General features: G+C 41.3%; 1 protein-coding gene across 6 annotated transcripts in view; it reads left to right on the top strand.

Moving 5' to 3' along the window:
* The window catches only part of Dlg1 (MAGUK family member discs large 1), a 687,637-nt gene that overhangs the window by 21,064 nt on the left and 647,695 nt on the right, over nucleotides 1–18,878 (top strand). For 5 of the 6 annotated variants that reach the window (XM_076762410.1, XM_076762413.1, XM_076762412.1 and 2 more), the window contains exon 2: nucleotides 747–821. The exons of the other annotated variant lie outside the window; for it this stretch is intronic. In XM_076762410.1, the coding sequence (XP_076618525.1) occupies nucleotides 747–821 (75 nt within the window). The remainder of the gene's footprint in view (nucleotides 1–746; nucleotides 822–18,878) is intronic. 6 annotated transcript variants of the gene reach the window in all.

Genomic DNA, 18,878 nt, shown 5'->3' on the forward strand with positions numbered 1-18,878 from the left:
GGCTGCACTGGAACTGCAGTCTAAGGATTGGAACAGAAGTGGCGAGACGCGGGGGCGGAGTGTGTGCGGTTATATCACGCTGCGAGGTGATAAAACCGCTAATTGTTCGAAAGCAAACTTCGCGTCGCGCTATATCTGAGCGCAGACTACTGAAACAGCTGCGGCGATGCGCCTAATCCATTCTGCGAAATATTGCGACACATTTACAAATGGTCGAAAATATTCAACACGAAAAATAAATAACTTGTTAGCTTCTCGAAGTGTTGCATTACAGAATCTCCTATTGTCACTACATTTAGAAATCAGTAAAACAACAAGGTTACCCGACTTATTATTACCCTTAACTGCAGTCGTAAGAAAATTAAACTCAAGTACCCACTTAATATTTATTTTACGGTGGCGTTTTATTGCTATGACATTACTTGCCAGCTCGACGTACCCAGTGCATCGGTAGTTTAAGACACGCTGTAAAATCATTACTTCTCCGTTCGTATTAACCCTAATCTCACCGAGATACGATTTCGGGCTACATATTAAACTTTAACTACCGTTAAAATCTACATTTGACTACGCAAATTTCTCAAACTTTTATATAGTATAATTGTGATTACCTATACGAATAATATGAATCTATTTTCCTCCAAAATTTTGTTAAAATCGACAAGAACCGCGTCTATGCTTTTGTTAAATTCTTTCAGTGGAAGTGACAAAGCATAACAAACTAACTCGTGTATCTTGTGTTACAGGTGAGTGCGACCAGTTTGTGGGGTGCATCGAAATCATCACAGATGTTGCGTATCGTCCTGCACGAAAACACACAGGTAGGAAACGTGCTTTACAGTCCACGGCGTATCGCGAGTAAGTTATTCGCGCCGCGAGAAGGAAGTTGACGAATAGCACATTACGGGGGAACCAATAACGCGATCGAAAGATGAATATTGAGGTCGTGCGTCTACCATCGGAACATTATTACGACCACGGTGTACGTTCTAGTTACTACGTTACCGTAACGCGCGTTCCAGTTTCGCGGGCGCATCCGTGCGCGATACGTGGGCGTCTCGAAAAATATTTTCCTTGCATCAACCGTTGGAAATGATGCGGATATTACCGGGTTCGGTTGCACCGGTAAAGTTCAAGAAGAGTAATTCTTGGAAGCGATCGCGTTGTTTGCCCCTTGGCTGAGCTTTACGAGTCAAGAAAAGCACGGCAGCGATGTTAGTAATCGGTCAAGCCGCATTGCTCTCCATTGCAGTGGATGCACACACAGGGCTAGTTTCTTCGTAGGCGTGTGGTTGCGAGCTCGTGTGAGTGCTTGGTACAACGATTGGAACGATAGCATCGCATGAGAAACGGTGCTGTTGAATTTGACTGCAGTGCCATTGTGGTGCTTTACGCTTGCTCGAAAATGCATCAGACCAACACGCTTAAAATCGAGTCGAAGTTTTCGGGACAGACCATCCAAAGACTTGCAATTATAAAACATATTTTAAAATTATCTAAAGATAGAATTTTCATTAGAATATTTACGATAAAAGTAACTCAATGTATTACTGTTGCAAAAGGAATATTCTTATCGTATAATTAAGATAGAAAATCGTCAATTTTGGATCAATTCTTTCCGTTTCGATTGTTCTTTCGTTCCGGTTTTGTTTCTTCACGCGTTACGAGGCATCGCGAGCGGCGTCGCGAAATTAGAAAGATGAAAATCACGACAAAGGAGCAGTTTGCTCTCGGAATCAAGCTCGAACACAGATGTACGTTGCACCACCCAGAGGAACCAAGATGCATAGCCTTGATTTCAACAGAACGGTAATGTCGGTGTCTCCCCTGTGACAGAGGAAACTACAAGGTAACGGCGCGCGGTTATTGGGAGGAGTAAGGTCGTAGAGAGGAAACTAGAAAATGTCACGCGAAGCATTTCCAATTCTCTTTCCGTTATTTCTTCTTTTTCTGCAGTCCTGATAACAATCGGCGTCGTGGATCTCGTTTTACAATCTCCGCGGAACGATATGTCATTGGAGGAGTGATGATTTGCAGAGTCAGCGCCCGGGTCTCTATTCTCGTTCCTTCAAAGAATCGACGGGTTTCGCTCGTGTCTTTCCTTGCTACTTATTTTTGCCGTTTTTGCTATACTTCTTTGCGATCCGCGCGTTACGATCCACAATGTCCCCGAGTTTTAGAGTCGTTGGACAATCTTTCTGCCTTTAGATCTTTGAAATACACGATGAAATCGAATATCTCAAACTTAGGAATAACTATCGATTAATATTGTTTGTAAAATATCTGGTGAAGATGATTATAAATACCTTTATGTTTAGATAACGTATTTGTCGAATGAAGGAAAAAGTGAATCAGTTTTTAGGAAGCAATAATCTGGTGTTTAATGGGTGAATAAAGTTTGTACGCGGTGCGTTTCAATACTTTAATTTATGGTATAGCTTTCCGCTCGGGGGCTTCGTTTGGCCGCGGTTATTTCATCTTCGATTCGTCGCAGTTAATTTGTTGGGAATGGAGTTAGAGATGTAGAAATTGCCGAGGGTGCACCGGCTCGTTAAGTTAAATACACGCGTGCAGACGCGAAACGCTTGTAGTGAACCGCAATTGGTGTTCCCTTGATGTACTGGTCCCGTATTCGTGAATATTCATCTACCCTGTCCGTTATGAACGTCGCAAAGAAGACTATTTTCCTTCATGTAGATGGTTCTTCTATCGTTTTAAGATTTTAAATGGCCAAATCTGTATTTAGATTATTCTCAAGTCGTTGCATTTTAATTTGAGCTCCTCTATTCCATATGCCAAAGTGTAAAGAGACGCAAGAAAATCAATTTGTCCGAAATTGCAAGGAAAATACTTCCTCGATGTTGTTCATAAAATTGTGAAAGCTCGTAATGATTCGAAAGTTTTGGGTCGAGCCAAATAGCGCGGTGAAACAGTTAATTTGGACGGACTCCAATAATTCTGCCAAAAATGGTTTCCTTTGACTTGGCCAATCTCCATGTCACAGATTCGAATCGGCGTTACATTAGTCGTGATATTTCGGCTGTTAGCCGGGATTCCGAGGGTTTTCGCGAAAGTCGCAGGGCAAAATCGTAAAAATCGTCGAAAGGCGACGTGCTAACTGATGACAAAGAGGTCGACTCGTGACCACGTTCCGTCGTGTACATACGGACTAATGAGGCATTTATTTAGTCGAGTTGAGGGGCTAGAGTACTGTTACAGCCCCGAGACTCTAGCGAATAGTTTAACCAAGAATGATGAGAACCGACCAGCTAGAAGCAAAACAACGTTCTCGGATTATCAACTCTATGCCTTAAATCTTCTGCTTTTCCTCTTTTCTATGAGAGTAAATGTTGTAGGGTATGGAAAAATGATATATTCCAACGGGTTTAGGCTCATTTTTGATTAAATAAACGATCTATAATTCAGTGTTAAGCGTTTTACCTTCTTTGGGTATGTAGTGTCAAAGTAAATGTGAAAATAAACATAGAAGACAGCATAAATTATAGTAGCTGGTATAGTCATTGGATAGGGGATGAAATGCCCTTTAAAATGAGCGTTTGTACGAGTCGATAGCTTTATTAGTTCCGGAGATATAGCGATTTTAGTTCCAAGTCGATGCGGTGGCTAGTTTCGGAGATAGGGTTTTTTTACGTTTCATTGTTCACGTCGCGATGTGAATGAACTTACTACGGCCTTGCAAGGTCGTTGACCGCATGCGCTCGTAGTACATAGTACGCACTACGTTACTCACGCGTGAGAGAAAGAGATTCGACGCGTAAGACGGAGACAGAGATAAAAAAATTACCTTTTACATAAATTGCGATATCTCCGAAACGAAAAGTCTGATCGCCAAAAACCAAAAACCATTTTAAAGGGGAAGGTTTGCCGCTGCCAACAGTGGTTCAATTATTAATAAAGCACTAGTAGTTTCGAAACTACACGCGTCTAAAGTTTTAGTATTTTTAATACGCGTTTATGGGGTTTCGTAAGACGGAGAGCGGAATTTAAAAAATTACCTTTTACATAAATTACGATATCTCCGAAACGAAAAGTCTGATCGCCAAAAACCAAAAACCATTTTAAAGGGGAAGGTTTGCCGCTGCCAACAGTGGTTTAATTATTAATAAAGCATTAGTAGTTTCGAAACTGCATGCGTCTAAAGTTTGACTATTTTTAATACGCGTTGTTGGATGATTCTGAGACGGATAGAAAGATGGTGAAAGTTTAAAAATTACACTTTTCTTTAGACGACGAAGAATAGAAGGCAAAGGGAGTTTAACAAGTCGAGTTATAGTTCCTTACGCAGACATAGTAGTCGCGACTGCGAAATCACGGAAGTCGGGGCGCGAATAAGTTCTTAACTGTATCACAATGTCGCGAGCAAAGCGACACGGCGTTGTTAAATGACAAGCACGTGTCATTTTCTTATATTATAGCATTTCTGCGTAATTGCAGCAAAGTACTCGCGTTCGATGAAACGCTTTCCACGACGTAAATGGCACTATAATTATCAATTAAAGCTGTCTCGTTTCACGGCGCCTTTCACGAAATTGGCACTTTGAATATTTTACGGTTTCCATAGATTCTTTTAAACGTTTAACTCGAGAATCGAAATAAGTGTAGTTTTATGATATCGAACTGCTTTTCATCTAGTTTTCTCGCTTCGTATTTTAATAATATTGCTACTCTGAAAATTCTTCTATTAAAAATAAGTATCAAATCTATAAATAGGATATTTTACTACGAGTTAAAAATAACACGATCCTAATTTCGATCCAGCTGTCAAGCATCTCATCGTCTAATGGTTAAACAATTTTAGAGGAGAAATATAGATTTCGAGGAAACGTGGAATCAGTTTAGAGACGGTTTGCTGTGCCGGTGCGGGTTCACGGAATTAATTTCAGGTGTCTCTCACCTGTCATGTCGCGATGTCCCCGTAGGTGGTCCTTTTGCTTTGTACTAAACCGTCTGATGACAATACACGTGTTTAGTTGCGTGACTCTCTCGGTAACTACGTTCGTCCCTCCATTCGCTTTCGTAGGAGACATCGCGATGCTGACTGCGGGTTCACGGTTCACTCGTGCGGGGACATCGCTTCTACGTTCGCCATAATTCATGTGCGTCGGTGTTGCGGCAATTATAGCACCGCGTTAGTTTCGTTTGCGACCTGCTGCATTGCTACTCCCTGGATCAGATTAGTCGCTACGGGAGTTTCGGAGAGTTTAATCTTTCCCATACCAGTCGCCTCCCTCCGAAGAGCTTTTCCCAGCTTCCCTTTATCGAACAGTTTCGAAACCGTAGTTGGAAAAATCCGAAAATATTTCCACGCATGTGAAATAATTTTCACAAATCGAATATAATTCGGGAACGAAAGGGTCAGATATATCGCTCAATCATAAAATCTGACAATTTTTATTTAATTAAAGTAAAGGTGAACAGAGCTTGCGATACGCAATTATCACGAACGTACTAATGCGAGAAGCGTCGATAATTTTCCATAATTACCGGCGTTTTAGTACCCTTAAGGTTTAATCAGACGCATCTCTCTTGGCTAATACTACCAGCCCGCTCCTGATACATATTTGATTTAACGTTAGCGCACGGTAAGCATCTCGCACCTGCACTCCCACTGCATTGCTGTATCGCTGCAGCTTTCTGTACAAATTACTCTCCAAGAGGGTATAAACGGTACCGACGTATTACGCGTAAATCATAGCCATCAACGTTAAGTGCAATAAAGATTCACTTACATTCAGATATGTGTTGTTGCTCCTACCTAAGAACGATGTAAATAAAACATAGAAGCAACAACACTAGTATCATAGTTACTATGTTACGTACATAAAAAAATAACCATAATTCCACCCCAAAAAATAAAATTAGGAGAATTCAGAGAATACCTGTACTCTATTTTTTATTACGAAAGTTAACTAATTATGAAAATGTGAATCTTCGTGATGCTGTAACAGTATGTTTAGAGTGTCTATACTTTTCTATCTATTGGATGATCGCGTTCAGATGTCAAAATAAACGAAACTTCCTATGATATCGTGACATATTTAATGGTGTTGCAACAAAATAGAACATTTCGTTTTAATAAAATTCGAGGGATGATCGGTTCTCGAGTTCTCGCTGCTCGCGACGCATTAAAATAAACGTTCTGAACAGGTTTGCGTTGGTGGTCATCCGTTGCCAAATAAATTGCAGAATGTCGGAGAGGTCGTAACGAAAGGGGCGTAGGAGAATATCGTCCTAAAGTGCCGTGGATGCAATTTGCTAGCCACCAGGCTGCCGTGCGCTATTTACTTCGAAACAATTTAGGTCCTGGCCACCGTGGCACAGTTCGTATGCGTCACTGTCAGAATGCAGCCGCGCTGCATCTCGCTACCTATGGTCCTGAGAGATTTTTGCTCCCGTCTCGTCCTTTTTCCACGTCTTCGCGACTACTCCCACGAAACGTGTGCTCCTTGGATTCGAAACTTTTTCCGGGTACACTAATGAATTTACCTCTACCGTATCTCGGTTTCCGCTACTTTTCACCTAATTTCACTCCCTCCCGGGACCGTCCTTAATTATTTTCAAATTCCACTTTCACAACTTTTTGGTTGTATTGTAGGTCACCGGGAAGGAAGATCCGTGTTTGTTACGCATTGCGGAACCGAGTTTATTGTGTGAAAATCTCACGGATCTAAGCATCGATTTGGAAAAATTTACACGTATACTTCAATTTTATCGTTTCTGTTCAAAATCCTCAAGATAAATACAGAAGTCACATATTTAAAATTTACATATAGCGAATCTTAAAAGTCTTGGGTCAATTTTACATCCGTTTCATTAGTTTACACATCAAATTAGTTTAATTTTGATTATGTTGCGTTCACAGTGATTCGTATCGTTTCATTTTGTCAATTTATCTGCAATAAATTTATATTGCTTCAACGAGACGTTTCGCGAAGCGTACAAGTCTGCGGAGGCGTAAATAAATCCGTATAATCCCGAAACGATTTTCTCGGCTGCCGCGTAACTTTCCTTGATATTTCTGGATAGAGATTGTAAGTGATAACGTTGCGTGGTTTCCTACGGGTAGTCGGTGCTTTACAGCCCGGCCGTTTTTACTTCTGACTTACGACCGGAGCGCAAGCTGATTCATTTATGAGGAAAGGAGAACGTCTCGAGAAGATGTCTGACCGTCTAGTCGCGCAACCATCGACTGGCAGGAAATCGATTTCATCTTGCCCGGGCCTTTAAATATCGTTTCGTTTCTTCCGTTACTTCGACGAGTATCCGAGAGATTCCCGAGCTATCGTCGAGGCTTCTCTGAAAATAGAATCCTCGATGCGGCAACGAAGTAAGAAAGAATGGGGAAAAAAATTTGTCGACCGTGTCGAAACGCTGATCAATTTTATGGGGATTTCATCGTCTCTTCGACGATAAAAAAAAAAAACAATATTGACTTTCGTAGAAATATTTTTTTCGAACACCGATTGTTTACACGGACGATATCGAATGTGGCGGATGCGTCGTATCTCGGTAATATCCGTATGCAAATTGTTTTTTCATTACGTCGACGGAACGAAGATCGATAAGCAAATTGACAGTGCGTATTTAGCAATTTACATTCCATTAATCGTTATTTCCTTTTAATAGATACCGCTTTGTATCGGATCGCCTGTACGATATTTTCGACGAAAATATAGTCGGAATATCAATAGCGTTGCGCGATATAAATGTTCCAACAAGTTTCCAAGTCAGTAATTCGTCGAGCGTGCGTTTACAGAGTTTTATCACCCGGAAGGTGTTATAAAAAATTCCGTTTAACGGGTATTCGCGCAAAGTTTCGAACAGCACCGAAGACAAACAGCGTCGAGGAAGGTGACGAAGTAGATAATTTTTCGCGAATCGTTCTCCGTGAATTTGAACGGTTCGTTTGTTAAACGGGCGCGTGTATCATGCGGGATTCGAACGTATCGAGAAACTTTTCGCTGTTCGCGAACGGGGTCAGGGAAAAGGGCGAAGAATAATTTCGAAAAATGTCCAAGTAACTGAAAGAACATCCGTCGTTTATACATTTTTAATAAAGTTTCAATAACGTACCTTTAATGAGACTCTGAAACGTAATATTCCCATTGGCAATATTGACATTGCGCAAACGTATAAATGTAAATTCGGTCCTGAACGAGTAAAATTTCCCATTAAATTCCCATTACTGTTTTCTGAGGACTTAATTAACTTTCCGTCGTGTTTGTTTTTTCTACCATTTGATGTTTCGAATTTATTTTATCTTTGGGACGAAAAAGAACGGGGAAAAGTGTATTTTAATAAAATATGTATACAATGTCTGAAAGACTAAATTAAAAATTTCAGTATTTTTTAACGTCATTCGCGAGAAGAGATTTGCGTTTCAGGTTTCTTTTCGTTTATAAAGTCGTGCTCGTTAATATACCTCAGTTCGCGCGGGGGCGTTGGGGCGTGTGGATCCAAGTTCGCTGATAAACCTTTTCGACGATTACGCCTTCCTATCCAGCGATACCTGAAATCTATGCTAATTCTCGAGGATAAAATATTTGCTCTGACTGTGCATGCACAGAGAGTCCACCTCGGAAACTCGGGTACAATACCGCCGGTTGATTTATGCTGTGCGCCTGACTCTGGACAAATCCTACGGTCTGGCTGCGTATTACAGTTGTGCCCGGCGAAATTTTATGGATTACGTTGTCTTATCCCACTGTCCGATCGAGGCTGGTAAGATCTATGCGTTTACTGCTCCCTGAAACTTTAGGGGATCATCCAATCTGGGAATCTAAAGCATCGATTCCTTTTTTACATTTTAACTTCGAGGTTTCTTACACCTTCTATTTTTTATAGAATTAAAGATACTCATTTTTGTTCAGTGAAAATTCAGAGTAACAAGATAGTGAATTTGTAATACTAAACATTCGACTTAACAAGCTTGAAGGGTTAAATGCAGGGGTGGAAGAAAATTCGTTCCCCCAAACAAATCCGAAAAAACGAAGTATTCGGGGGGAAAACAATTTATGCAGACTCTTGTTAACGTTCTAAGCGGGAATACCTCTTAAAATCCGGGGAAAAAATTTAACGATCAGGATTCTTTCGGGACGACCTTCTTTATTGCATTTCCCCGGGGAACGTTCCACGGAAAGACTCATTGCATTCCGAAGGAACTTATTTCAACGATTCCGCGACGTGCAATTTAATATTGCTACTCGACGATAAATACTTATTGGAACCAGTGTCGATGTAGCTCACCAGCAACGTTCAGAAATATTAATGCAACGTTCCCGGTGTGAAACCCTTTCCGTCAGCTTTTCGAACGTTTATGGAGAACAGTTAGAAAAGAGTTCTGCTTTCGACTTCGCCACGTTTATCCATGACGTGGGTCAACCTCCGACCGTTTCCCGTCTGCACCGCTGGCCGTATAGATCGCTGTATTCATTATTCCGGCGCTAAATCGTTTGTGAATAATGGCCCCCATGAATCTTTTCTCGGCTGACGGGGCTCGGCTGCGTTAGTCCTTTCGCCTGCAAAATCATCCAGGAAGATGCTACTGGGAGCCTCCGGTGGAAGCATTCGATGGAAATTCTCTAGACTTTATACAAAACGATAATCTTCTCAGAAACTTTGTATAAACTTTGCCAATTTTTCTGAATCTCGAAACTCGAACAGTCCATTTCTTTCGACGAAACGTTTTTTTTTATCAGAAAATGTAACGACCCAAGTATTTTGACTGTAAATTTCGCAAGAAATCGTATTTCCGTATTGCGATCGTGGCTCGAGCAGTCTTTGATGTCGCCAGGGAACCTTTATCGTGTGTATTCCTTGGGTCAGTGTCGCGGCCATCGGAGCGTAGAATCGAGGAACGTCGAGCGAACGCTTTGTCGTGAAAATCGCGAATCGATCCGTCGAAAGATACAACGCCGGATGTACCGCAAAAGTCAGGTGATTACGTCCGCGGAGGGTCGAAAGTTTTCTTCGTCGAAACGCCGCGGGCACGTGCGTGAAACTGACGCGAATAGTCAACCCCCCCGTATTGTTGTCGAGATTCCTTTGTAGCGGGCACAAAAGCCAACCGGATAAAATACTCGATACACTTGATTCAGACAATCCAGATCAAGAGCTAAACGTTAGAACTATCGCGAGCAGCGTCTCTTCGGGGGAATTAATTGTTTTCGTGCATCTCCTTTGTCCTTTGGTTCTTCCCTCGCTTTGATCCACGTTCGATTCTGCGTTCTAGATCATCGATGCTCAAAGCATTTGTTATCTCGTTGGTAGCAAAAAGAATTCCCTTCGACCCCTCGAGTTTCTTAACGCTAAAATGTAAATACTGCTCAAATTTAGTTAACGTTCTCGATATACTAGGTTGGTGCGTATAAAAGGTTAGAGAGAATTTCTTTCGAATCTTCGAGTTTCTTAACGGCCGCTAAAATATAAATATTGAAATAAAATAATGAAATAAAAATAAATAAATATAAATACGTAGAAAATAAATAAAACATGGGATCAAGCAAGTGTTTACCGTAGTTTGAGATGAAATATCAATTTCTTTTTGCACTTCTCCAAAACATTGCAACTTCTTGATAATTTTTTATTATTAAGATTGCTTGAAATAAAAAATATTGATAGAAGGTAGTCGCGAATGCAATTAGAAGACGCAACAAGTAATGGGAACGATGAGTTATCGGAGAAATCCGTGTCGTCTGTCGCGATCGTTGCACGTACGACTGTTAACGCGGTTAAGGTAAATGCAGATACGCGTAAGATGATAATCGTACAACGTACCGCAAACTCTGACACCATATCTGAGATCTACGAGCCTCGCTATCTGGCAGATACTTCGCTCATAAATTCGAGAGAAACGGGGTGCTGGTATATCGTGCAGATACAAGCCGGAAGGCATCCGCCTAAGACTCGCGCCACTGATCTCATAAGCCCTCGAGGCTGACACGTCCGCCGAGTCCTTCCTTCGAACTGTTTTCCTTTATTACCTCGTATCCGTCTCGTTTGATTCGATCGTAAATGAAAAAAATCACGAAACGTTCGCGTCGATAGTTGCCCCTGATCGAAATAATCCCAGATGCAAATGACCGAATCTACGCGAATACAGAGGATTTCGAATCTCGGATCGAATTCACGGTTCGCTGCGAATACACTGCGCATTGGCTTTTTCGATAGCCGTTGCAAATGGATTTCCCCCATTTTTACCCATATTATACCCGTGCTGTGACACGCGACAATGTTTTCGATCTTGTTTCAGTCATCTTTGTGCTCTGACAAGTCGAGCTCCGAATAAATTCACGATTCAGTATAAACACCAAAGTAATGGCGCATAAGCGTTCCGCGACCTGACTGAATTCACGCCTGGTTTTCTACGAATGTTCTCAACGTTTGTTCGACTAACTCGAAGAAAGAATAATACCTCGCGCAAAATCCACCGTTCCGAATACTGTTTTTCCTTCTTATTCCGGACGTTTCCCACTTACCGGGAGTTGGTCGTTCGCCAGGAAGATGGAAATTACGTGCTTGCGACATCCGTCATACACTGCGATTGGCTGGGACAAAGAATGCGGCGACCCAGAGTCCTTTCATTGCAGCTTCCTTCCCGGGCCACTCTTCTTTTACAGTTTTCTTGGTTTAATCTGTGCGCAACACGGACCGCGCTCGTGCCAGCGGACGGGAGAGAAAAAATTACTATGCGGTTGAATGGCACGCTCTCATACGTCGAATCTCTGGCATCTTGCGGTTTACTTTTCGCAATGTGCGACCAGCTCTTGGCACCGAATCGCGTAAATACTGTGGGTGGAAGAAATACTCGTACAACGATTCGTTTCATCGAACGGTACGCGCAACGCGATTATTTAAACAAAAATAAGCAACGTATACATTTTTTTATTTTTTTCTTCTTGATCAAGGCGATACGCTAAGAGCAAAAAAAAAAATTAAAAATGTACTGGCAAAGTGAACCACGAGGTAATATTTATATTTAAAAATACACGCGTTTTAAATTCTTACATTTACATAAAATAATTAATTCTCTAGTTGAAATGTCGAGGGAAATATATTTGAATAGAATTCATCACTGAGGAAAAATATTTAATACTTGATAAAAAGAACAAAGTTTCTTCAAATTTTCCGTTACAAGCAATATGCCAAAACGAGATGTTCACAGAAGCACAAAACCGGCATATTTTGCCGTTGGCCGCAGGCTGAAATGTTTGCGTTCTGCATTTTTTGTCTCCTCCGTGAAAGTTCTATGGTTAAAATACTTCATTAGCGTATTTACATAATCTCTCGCGGATATTAATATTCTCTTTATGTTTGTTTCACTCGCGTAATGATTCCCGCGCACTATTGTTATTCTCGGATTTGCAGAAACTAATACATGATGCTTTATCATATATTTACGTTCGAGATACATTCAATGCTCCAGTGTTAATAATAATAAAAATTCACAATACACGATAACGTATTTATACGTAAAGTTCTATTCGAATGAAATCGTGGTACGAGTATTTTTCGCAACTTTATCTAATCCAAATAAAGGTCAAATAATCCGCGATCAACAGTGTCGCGTGTCATCGTCTGTGCGCTGTCAAGCGTCAAAACTGTTGGCTTTCCAGGTTTTAGAAGCCAACGCGAGAGCACGTCGCGCAAGAAAACCTCGAGATCCGTTCTAAGAAGCTTAAAATCATGCTAACGTTTGCTCGTTCAACGCGGTTTCTGTATTTCAATGCCAATCGCGGCGCTTGAAAGCGTTTCGCGAATTATTTTGGCGCCCCATCGACGATTCTGGATCACTATGAGAAGCTTAGTCGCGGGTTTCGTTATCGTGTTCTTTTTTACACTTGTCTCCTTAATCGATTAACTGCTCGAGGTCGCCAGCTGCGTCGCTTACGTAATCCGTGCATCCACTTCTGTCTCTGATTCAAGAGCATCGTATAATCTTGTCCTCGATGCTTCTATCGCGTTCAGATTTATCAAGCTACCATTTTTAGGAACAGGGACGCATCTATCGTGAAGCTAACGAAGCTTGAACCTCGAGTTTTCATTTGTTGATTTTTTAAAACACTATCACAGAACCCCCAAATTCTCTTGTAATTTTCTTATGGACATTTAACATCGATTCAGTAAAGAATGACTACATCTTCTAATTTACTTTCTCCTATTCGATTTGCACCACCAGTTTGGTAAAATCTTATATGAATACTGAGGTTAAATAGATGAAAAAGGTTCATATAAACTTCTGTCTGAAAATTAGTCAAAAAATTAGAAAAGCAGTTATAAGAGATGTTCAAAAATTCCTCCCTCTGAAAAAATGCACGCTCAATTAAATTAGTGATTGTCAAACTCTTTCAAATAGTTCATTTGTATAGGAAATATCTTTTCAATAAAACACGTAGAACAAGTTCGATTCCAATCCTTTTAGAAACCTTGCATATTTTCACGTCTCAGCGAATAAAGTACGATCCCTGATTTTGCTGTTTCCATGCTTCGTCGAACGATTAGACGCAAGGAAAGGATCGACGTATTGTCTCGATTCCACGGATCCTCTCGAGAAGGGTGCTCAAAAAAATGACGTCTAGCGTCTTTTCCACTCTCGTTGGCTTCTTTCTAACCGTGTTTTCGAGGCCCCCAACCTCCCAGCCTCGTTTTGGAGTATCTCGTTTCACGCGAACCATCCCCTAGCATATTTTACCTCTTCCACGAAGCTCTCGGGGTGGATACTTCTACCTAATCTGGAGTGTGGATCGATGGAGGAACCGGGGCTTTGCCAACGCGCCTCGGGTCCGGCTCTCGAGGATTTCATTCAAAGATTTCGACGACCCCAACCGCCACGCGAAGGGTATCCGAAATTGGCGACGCGAAAGGATCCGACTTGTGTCTTGGCTGGCGAAGTCCGCGGGGATAAAGGAAGAAGTCGGCGATGTAAGAGGGGCAGAAATATTGGAGGACAGCGGCGAGAAGTAACAAGGCGGAACTACGGAGGGATTAGCGGTTAAAAACGCGGCCAGAGTCAGGGAAAATATAGGACGAGTTTCGGAACGAAGTTGACAATCCAGATTCGAGTGTGACCGAGGAAATTTGAAGTCCTCCGGAGCGCACTGACCGAGACGCGATTTTATCTTTGGAATTTCCAACGTGGAAAAGTTACATCGTGCTCGAGTCGTCCGGAAAAAGGAAGAGGACCTGGCGCGAAAGGTCAATACTGGAAAGGTCAATAGTCGAGATCCGCGGAAGTCCGGGACATTCAATTCGCGAAGAATTCACGAAAGTGAATACGAACCAACGACGAACGATATTAATTTCGACGTTTTCGAAATCCATCCGGAAGAACGGAGTTCCCGGATGTTGCGGCGCACGAAATATTTATACCCATAGAAACTACCGGCCGGGGTAAAAAGTAGTTAATCGAGCTTTGTGCAGAAGCTGAAAGCAAGGTTTTATTAAAATTTTTAATTGAATATGGTGGATAACTTTCCAAGGACGTAATAGGATCGCGCAGACACGCGGGGAGGATAAAAAAAAAAAAATCGAGAAGCACGAACGGCAATAAGAAGCGGTAATTGAACTGAAAATTCAGTGAACGCGGCGTTGGCGCGGAATCGATTTATCGGGTTTTTGTAGTCTCAAATAAAATTTGACGGAAATGGATAAAATTAAGAGATAAAAAGAGGAGAACGTAGGGGGGGAAAAAGAGTGCGCGGTGCACAGGCGAGAGGTCGAGGATCAATTTATGAGTCGCCAATCGTTTAAAATCCTGAGGGTGCAGTCTCAGCGCCACTCGATAACTGTTTGAACGTTGTGGCGTGTTCATATTTTATCGGTGGCTCTGTCTGAAGAGCGTAAAACCGTTATTCTGTGTAGGTGCGTGGTCAAAATATGTGTATGCACGCGTAGAAACGAGAAAAAGTGTTCTCTGTTTGCATATACTTAAAATACAGGGGCAATTATAACGGTACTCATCTTTTTACTTCCTCTTAATAATTTAATCGATCGTGATAAATTGCTGAATTAAATTTGTAAATTAACTGACAAATTTGTTCAACTCTAGAATATATAAATATTTATATTTTATAATGTTATGAATCTTTCAAAAATTGCACCAATTCTAGAATTTATCTCTGGAGTATGCATTTGGTTATTTCTGGAGGCTAGATATTATTCTGATTAGAACCTAGCTTGTTTGAAGTTTCTATTCAATACCAGGAGGATGTAATTCGAAAATAACCGAACGCGTAATTTGTTGGTAAAGCGTGAAATTTTATCGAGTAAAAGTTCGGCTGCTGGTTTATTCGAGGCAAAGTTTACAATAAACGTATGGAATCTGTGATTACACTTGGATCCGAGTTGAAGCACAGACAGGGCACTGAATAGACCTAGAATCCAATGGAAGATTGTGTCATACGACTCGGGGAGGCTTTAATGTCTCTTTACCATTTCAGTGTGAAATCCAACGTTTTCGATTCAGAATTGAATAAGATTACCGAGCTATTGACGGCTAGAATACAAGCGAATATTCTCCATTCTATCTGTCCTATCAATCTGAGAAAATATTCTAACAATAAATTCAATACGCCCTTAGAGCTTGATGTTGAAACAGATGAGCCTCGAATTTACAGAAATAGACTTCGATAGTTGAGTGAAGTATTAACATAGATCGGTTCTGTTATAAGCAGACTGCGAATTAATGAAATGGGAGCTTTGTAGAGGGTTGTCTCAACCTCTAAATACATTAAGTGCATTCTATAAATTTTTGAGAATTAAAAGTCTAGTTATAAGTCCGAAGGTATTCTAATTCTTCGAATTCTATTCGAATAGTATTAAACAAGTAAAAAATATCGTATATAACCGAACTTATTTACGTTACAATCGAATAGTATCTCAGTTCCTCGGATACCAAGTTCCATAAGACGCTCTATAAAATGTCTATCCAATACATCGTGTATGGTTGAAGTTCATACTACGCCACCGCTACGGACGCTGATTTGGTATCTATAAAAGATTACTGTACTATCTAGCCTGTCGGAGCATCGCTATGTGATTTCGCCCGGATCCAGGCTGAAGATCGTTCGACGTTCCTGACGCATATTCGGTATCTATAGGGTGATATCGAACCATCTTGAGCAGTGTTATACGTCTACACTTGAAACTGCCTCGGAGTTCCTACGCTGTCGAAGTTGAAGATTCATATTTGGTATCCATAACACCTCCATCGAAGCAGTCAAAGCAGTACTTTCAGTTCATTCCATAATTTGAGAATACAGATACCGAGGAGAGATTTATCTCGATCCTTTAGAATAAAAATTCTTTACCGAGAATTACCGCGAGTACCCAGCACGTAAATATTACTGAAATACGTTTTTCGTTGAAATGTTTTCGTCGTTCCGTTTCCTTTAAGGGCCTCGACGTTATCGGGGTAGAACAAAAGGGTTGTAAATCTGTCAAAATTGCACTTCGAGCTTTCCCAGGTTGCAGTGGCTATATATTCGAAGGCTGAAGTATTTTATAACTCGATTTTCCAAGCGAATGATATTTATCTTTACGTGATAGAGGTACCTCTCCAACGATCGAAGGAGAATACACGAGGTTTCATTTACCTTCCCCTATCGTTTTATCTTCCCGCGAAAGTTTCGTCGAATAAACATTGCTGGCGTACGTATACGGATCCGTCGATCGGAGGAATCGGTCGGTCCAGTCGATCGCTAGAAATTCCCCATCGAGCGGAGCAAAAGGGAAAAGTTCCCCGGGATGTTGATCCACTCGATTCCCGAAACTTCGTAATTTTTACGTCCTCGCCCGGCGCTGGGTCTCTCGTGGCGGCCACACGTGTAACGAAACTTAAGGTTCCATTTTGCTCGATGCTCGCCGCCGATGTCAAGAGAATTTCCTTCGCGGAAACTCCCCCGCGCGAGGCATACGAATTCCACGGTTTATAAAAAATTCATGCCCGACCCTTTAGAAAAGTTCGTGCCGGGAATAACGGAACTTCTTCGCCCGCGCGGACGTACGAACGCGCGAAAAAATGTATTCGGGTCCCTACTTTTTATTTCGTTGACTGCGTACCGGTCGTCTGTTTCGCTCGTTCGCGCGGGAAGTTTTCTCGAAAATTTTTCCAGATAATTGGATCCAACTTCTGTCGGATATTTTGAGAAAATCACGATCGAGCACGCGTCCCCGAACGACGTGCCGTTAATTGTCCCGACGCATTATCGGCGATTCCCGATAAGAGCGTGTCTCGTAAAATTATCCCTAACCAGCGCGTGCGTTAACGAGTTTCGTCGATAATTTCGAACGCGTCAGGACACCGTTCGATAAGCTTGTAACGACACCTTTATCTGGCCGACATTGTCACGCGTAATGGCCAGCGTCCATTAAGGGAGATTGGATTTTTCAATGAAATCGAGAAATCGCCATGCAATTTTTCCTCAAGATGCATTTGCGGAACCGCGCTCAGGCGCTGCGCGACGAAGAGACGGTTTCCGACGCTCGATCGCTGTCCTCTTTTCGGCCACGATTAAAGGTCTTCAACGACGATTAAGACACCGAGAATCCTCGAAATTCAATGGCGCTTTTAACGTCGCGCAATCGTCCTCGCTCCGGCACCCGCAATAATAACGACGAAGCGATTCGTTTCTCGATGCTTTTCAACCTACCAGCGACAGAATCGTTACGACTTTCCACAATTTATTGTAATTAATACACAATAGGGCCATTAATTGAAAATGTGATGGGAACAAACGAGCAAGAGTTCGAAAAAATTCTATCGACTCCCGATGTCTGACCCATTATGGGTATTACTACTTGAAATTATTTTTCCATTCAAAGTGGTGTCTACTGTGGGCAGTTTTTTTATTGGGTTATCGATCCATAGGACGTAATTGGATCTTCCAATTCGAAAAACGTTTGATTGGTTTTGAAAAATGAGGCCATTAGTTAAAATTTTTCTATAAACTCCTAACATTTGACCAATTATTGATATTACTACTTGAAATTATTTCTCCAGCCGAATTGGTTCCTACCATGGGCAGTTTTTTATTAGGTTATCGATGCAGAGGACGTAATTAGGTGTTACATTTCACAAGTAATTTGATTAATTATGAAAAATAGGGCCTTTAGTTGAAAATGTGATTTTCATTCAATTATTGATATACAGAATATAATTAGGTCTTCCATGTCGCCAGATATTTGATTAGTTTTTAAGTCTCTCAAAGAAGAATGATAACAAGAGTCACACATCTCGATGAGACGTTGATTTATTAAATAATTGTCAACTTTTACACGTCACTTTCCATATATTCCAAAACAAACAACGTTATATCAACATCGTTGGATTAAAATGAGTCGAATAAAATTGTCTTCGATCGCCCAATGGTATTATTAGCGTAATTTCGTTTAACAGTCGTTTAAGGGTAAGACGTTTATTGGAATATGAGGTCGCAGTCTTTGTCGAATCAGTAGAGAGCGATTTAACAACCCGGTCACAACGAACTTGCGGATTCGCTTTATCACACATAGCTGAATCCCCTCTCGGGAAAATTCGGCTAGATTTCTGCAAAGAGATAAATAAGTTTGCGAGCTGAATCCCAGAAGGGAAGGAGATCTCCTCGCTGCCGGATAAACTGAAGTAAACCAGTCACGTTTTTTTTACAAAGCTCCTCTCCCACCGTGTTTTATTTCTTCCCGCGTTACTCGTTACACTTATTCCCTTTCCATATTGTCTTTTATTTGCATTTGCCGCGCGAAATTGTTTTCGCATTATTTATTCCACGAGCGATTCGCCTCTTCTTTTTGCACGATAAGCTTGCTGTAAGGGCGAAGGAAAGCACTGATGATTGTAAGTTGATCTTCTGAATAAATTTTTA

The sequence above is a fragment of the Colletes latitarsis genome, chromosome 3 (assembly GCF_051014445.1).
Source record: "Colletes latitarsis isolate SP2378_abdomen chromosome 3, iyColLati1, whole genome shotgun sequence".
Classification (NCBI taxonomy): Eukaryota; Metazoa; Arthropoda; class Insecta; order Hymenoptera; family Colletidae; genus Colletes; species Colletes latitarsis.